The sequence below is a fragment of the Pteropus vampyrus genome, unplaced genomic scaffold (assembly GCF_000151845.1).
Source record: "Pteropus vampyrus isolate Shadow unplaced genomic scaffold, Pvam_2.0 Scaffold211, whole genome shotgun sequence".
In the NCBI taxonomy this organism is placed as follows: Eukaryota; Metazoa; Chordata; class Mammalia; order Chiroptera; family Pteropodidae; genus Pteropus; species Pteropus vampyrus.
In genome coordinates this window covers 982,645-987,781 of record NW_011888992.1, presented here as the reverse complement: position 1 = coordinate 987,781, position 5,137 = coordinate 982,645, and the positions used below count along the sequence as shown (strand labels likewise).

Here is a 5,137-nt window from a genome sequence, read left to right as displayed (position 1 = left end):
GACGAAGAAAAGGCAGGATGTGACTGACGGCTCAGGGACAGTCTCACTGGAGGTCGCACGGAGAGCCGGCAGAAGTGGAAACGAACGATTGGGTTTGCATTCGAAGAAAGTGATTTTCGATATTTCAAGGCAATTTGTGGGTTGTGCATAAAGCGTGTAATTAAAGAAAGTGTCACCCAGAAGGGCTGCAGGTCCCTGCTGTCCTCTGTGTGGGGCCCCGGGCGCCTGGAGCTCTAGGTCGGTCAGGGGTGCGACCTCACCTCCCCCTGGAGCAGAGTGTCCACTGGGCAGCTCGGCCCATGAAGGAAGCCCGTGGCCCCTGCAGAAGCTGGGCAGAGCTGACTGCAGGCGCCTGGCCACGGCTCTCGACCGCAGCTGCGCACCATCGAGGGGCTTCTCGGATGCTGACTGCTCCACGCCAGACGGGGCCGCGGAGAATGTCAAATGCAGCTTGCATGGAGAACAGTGCTCCTGGATGGAGGGGACACCTGGGGTGACCTGCAGGTCCCCAAGAACTGCCCAATTCCGCCAGAGTGCTCTGGACAGACTCTTCTGGACCGACATCCAAAGCGGAAACCATCTCTGTGCTTTTGACACACAGAGTCCTTGGGTCTCTGTCAAAACTGTCTCCTGGATCCAGCTGAGCCCCCGTCTCTCGTCCCCGAGGCGGGTCTCAGAGGCGGCTGGGCCTGATCACCGTCTGTGGGCTCAGACCCGTGGCCTTGACCCATTGCTGCAAATCCCATCAGTCTGTGTTTTGAATGGTAACCCACAGCAGACTTTAAAAATTAATTTCAAGTTTTCTTCCTTGATTTAGACTTAATTAGCTAAAACCGTTTTCATTTGAAGATGCTCTCTCCTTATCAAAAAAACAAGAGAAAAAAGCCAAAATTCCTCTATGTGACATGAATACATTTGTGAAGAGGCCAATGCATCCCAGTGGCAGGAAGAAGGGGCTGGTGGGGGACACCAGCTGGCAGTGGCATCCCACCCGCTGGAGGCTGTGCCTCATGGCCCTGGGCAAGGTCCCATGCAGTCCTGTGCTTGCGTTGACGGCACATTTAACGAGCACTCGCCTGCTCACAGGTCCTGAAGCCGGCTCCCCATAGGGCGGTCAGCATCCGGCGGGGGAGTGATTCCTTCCACCAGGGTCCAGGGCCACTGGGCAGAGTGCCAGGCTGGGGTGGCCGCTGTGCCCGGCCAGAGGACTGTGGCACTTCTCCAGGCTCACCTGTGCGCTCCGTGCATGCCCGTCCGGGGCCGGAGCCAACGAAGAGGCCCCACTTGGGACCCTCTAGAACCTCCTCATTATAACCAGGGTCACGGGGCGCTCACGTCTCTCTACCCCAAGGAGAGAAAAGCCTCTGACGAGTCCGTGGAGCTGGCTTCTAATTACCCAGAAGGGCTCTTGTCGACCCCCTTGTCCCACGGAAGGTGCTTATCTAAACGTGCAGGTGATGATGCGGGCTGATTTCCCGAGAGAGCTCCGCCTGGCGCCCCAGGCACAGGGCTGCGTCATGACGGTGTCGGGACTTCGAGGCGGGAACTGGCACAGCCTCCTGGCGCCCTGGGCACCTGCGACCACGGCTGATCCCGTGTGTGGCGGCCTGGGCGGACCCCACACTCTGGGACAGGGACAGTCGGGGGCAGGCAGGGCTCCACAGGTAGGGAGAGCCTCGGAAGTGGCTGAAGCACCTGTGCCGCTGCCCAGCCCACACCGCTGAACGGCTGGTTCAATATCGTGGGACGGTTCACTCGGTCACAGCGTCCCTATTTATTTGGACTTCATTTCCAACCTGATGGTTTGAGATTTTTCTTGGAAAAGAAAATGCTCCTTCTTAGTTTGAGTTACTTAGTTTTTTTTACTGCCTTTCCCACTTCCGTAGTGGGGTATACAGATTAAATTCTGTAACCTAACGTCTTTTCATACTCAATATAACTTTAAAAGTTATATATTGGCAGAAATGGGAAGTTTATTATAAAACGTTTTCCTAAAATACTCTGAAACTGCATTTACTTGAGACTAAATTGATTAAAAATGTATTAGCTTTTATTTTGAAAGGGAGATTTTAAATCTTAGACTGGGTGAGGCTCCCCTTCCTTACCTACATATATTTCAAACATTGTTTCTTAAAATAGTAAGTTTTCTCTACGAAACAAAAATGTTCACTCTTTTAAAAACGTACACCCTAATTAACTTTTAAAGTCTCCTTCTCGGCTGTCCCTTCTTCCTCACCGACCTCTAAGTTTGCTGAAATAACATATTCATTTCACGCCCGTTGAGTGGCTGCCACCAAGAAGCCATGAATATCTGGTCGGTCCAACGTCATAATCTCATTTGAGCTAAAAGAGCAACCTCTAGGAAGGGAAAGGCAGAGGGCAGGGGTCACCAGTCACCCACCTGCAGGAGCAGGCGAGGGGGCCTCGGACTGCCCAGGGGCCCAAGATGGTAAAGTGAGTTCATGCCTCATGTCCAGGGCCCACAGTCCAGGTTTAACTGTAGTCCATTCTGTCTGCTTTTACCTGATCGCGTCATTCCGAGGTATTTTTCTTTTAACGGGAAAGGCTTAATTGGTTTTGTAAATTACGATGTGTGTTCCTTATTAAGAAAAATTCAGGGTACAGAGAAAACTACCAAGAAAGTAAAAAAAAAAAAAAAAATGATTCGAATTCCAACTACTCAATGCACATACCGCTTTGTACATATTTATAGCTAGAAAGAAAGAAATCAGTTTCGAAAACTGGGACAATATATACATGGTATTTTGATAAAACACACAATTAATTTTACTTGAAATTAGCCAAAGAAGTCAGCTGAAGCAAAGTCGAATGGAACAGAACATCCAACACACGTTCGTTTCCTGCGAGAGGCATTTATTTGCAAGATCCGAAAGCCGGCCGCGGAGCTTCACAGGCCGCTGGAGAAGCAGACTCAGATCTGTGCCAGACCCGACCTCGCTGGTCAGAGGTGCAGCAGGCATCGGAGGCTTTGAAAGCTCCCCAGGGGCGTTCAATGAGCACAGGGCTGAGACCGACGGCCCTGAAGACAGCGCTCCGATTTACTGTGCGGTCAGGAGGGCTGCGCCCGTCTCGCCTACTGCACTGTCTTCCTCGGCCCTCGGCTCACACGCTGCTGTTTGTTATGCAAGGTGTCCACTCCAGCCTTCGGGCGGCCATCCCCCCGCTGCTCAGCGTTACTCAACATGGAAAGGGCTGAAGCGCTCGCCGTCCTTGTCCTGTGATGTCCCCTCCAATGAGGTCTTCATTCTGGTTTTGGTTGGCTCAATTCTGTCACTGGAGGGTTTTTGAGAGGAGTCCGCGGTGTGACTTCCCGTGGGTGCCCTGTGCGAGGCCCAGCGGCCGTCCTCACTGCTCACACATTTGTCCGGGCTCACGCTTTCCTCACTGCAGAGTTGAAATTTGTGTCCATGGCCCTGGGACCTGACTGCTCCTAAGGGAAGGCCACGGACAGCCAGAATTTTCTGTCCATTTACGTCACGCGATTTTCCTGCTGGATATACAAACGGTTCTGTCTTTATTCTGGCAATCCGACATCACGAGGAGGTCTGGTTGATAATTCTGCATGACTTTTCCGGAATATTTAAGAGCAGCTTCACCATTCATTGCCTGTCCCGTTGGCTCTGCGCTCATCCTCAGCGAGGACTCCGTGTGGACTGCCTTGTGCAACTGTGTCACGTGGTGGCTCATTTCCATCGTGTTGCTTCTTCGAGCCACTAACCGCATCCCTGGCGTTGTTTTCGGTCGCATGAGCAGCTTCCACTGTGGCTTTCATATGTGCAACATTTTTGTTTTTCTTCTGTGGCTTCTTTCAGCTTGGTCCTCACCGGCCACCTCCTCCTGTTTCTGTGGCAGTCAGGTGTTTGGATTCTGTCTCTTCCTTGAGAGCTCTGCACTGAGCGGCTTTCCCGCAGTGTGTGTGACACCCTGCAGGGTCCCTCAGTGTCCTCACGCTGGCCCTCTGATGCCCCTGGGATGTGTGTTGTCCACCTGCCTTCTCCCGGACCAGCTGTCTCCGTAGGTGGCTCTGGATCACTCCCCTCGCAGCCTCCCTGGCTTCCTTTGCAGGGGAGCTGGGAGGGCCCACGGCTGTTCACCTTCCGGCAATGGCCTGTGTCCCCGTGGGCCTGGCTCGCAGGGTCCCACCTCCTGGCTCTGGACAGCTTTCTCGACTGGAGGGTGTGTCGTCCAGCACCCATGGCTCCATCGGCCCCTCCAGGATGTGGTTCAGAGGAGGCGTGGCTTCCCAGGGAGACCCCGCCTCCACCACGACCTTTGGCCCCAGTCCTGACCAATGGAGGCCGCCCCTGCCACTGGAACACGCAGCCCGCTGTGAACATAAGTGTCCATCCTGGGTCTGAGGCGGCCAAGGCTCTGACCTTGCAGGCTCCCCTCTCCTGTCTAAGCCCCAAACCGCAGGCCCAGCTGGCTGCCCGCTTCCTGGCAGAGCCACCTCTCCGCAGGGCCGCGTCCGCCAGGCCCTTCCGCCCCCAGTGAGCGGCACCAGGAAGAAGACTCACCTCTGCGCCTTCGCGGAAGACACCGCAGCGAGCAGAGCACGGGCTCCGAGCGACGCAAGGTAATGAACACCGCGCAAGGAGCGCCGTGGGGCTCTGGCTGCCCGTGTCCCGGTCCTCACAGCCCTCGATCAGCAGACACTGGGGACGGCGCTCAGCCAGTGCTCAGGGGCACCTCCGGAAGGGCAGGTCAGAGGAAGAGGCATGTGGGGCCGCGGCCCACTGACCTCGCCTGCTGCTCTCCACAGGCTCCGCCTGGGCCACCCACACCCTATCCTCATGACAGCAGACCCCCAAGTCCCCTACAGTGTGACCGGCCTGCAGATGCGTCCTTAAAGGCAGGCCCTGGAGCTGGCGGCCCGGGCAAGTGCCCGGCGTGGTCTGAGAAAGTCTCTGTGGCTCTGAGCACATTGCCCTCACATGCTGGAAGAATCGGCAGGCTTTTGATACGCGTTTCAAAAATAAAACGGCGTGGGCTTTGCGAGGGGAGACCGTTGAGACGTGTCCCTTTCCTTCGGGCTGTCGCGCAGTGACAGGGCGCCTCGGCCTTTGTTAGGAGGCGCAGGGGTTTCGACAAGCTCTTTGTTACAGGAAAGGAGCAG

General features: G+C 55.3%; 1 protein-coding gene across 1 annotated transcript in view; it reads right to left on the bottom strand.

The window, feature by feature from the left end:
* ADGRA1 (adhesion G protein-coupled receptor A1) overlaps window positions 1–5,137 on the bottom strand; it is a 54,306-nt gene that overhangs the window by 31,984 nt on the left and 17,185 nt on the right. The window contains exon 4 of the mRNA XM_011372606.1: window positions 4,539–4,676. Within this exon, the coding sequence (XP_011370908.1) occupies window positions 4,539–4,676 (138 nt within the window). The remainder of the gene's footprint in view (window positions 1–4,538; window positions 4,677–5,137) is intronic.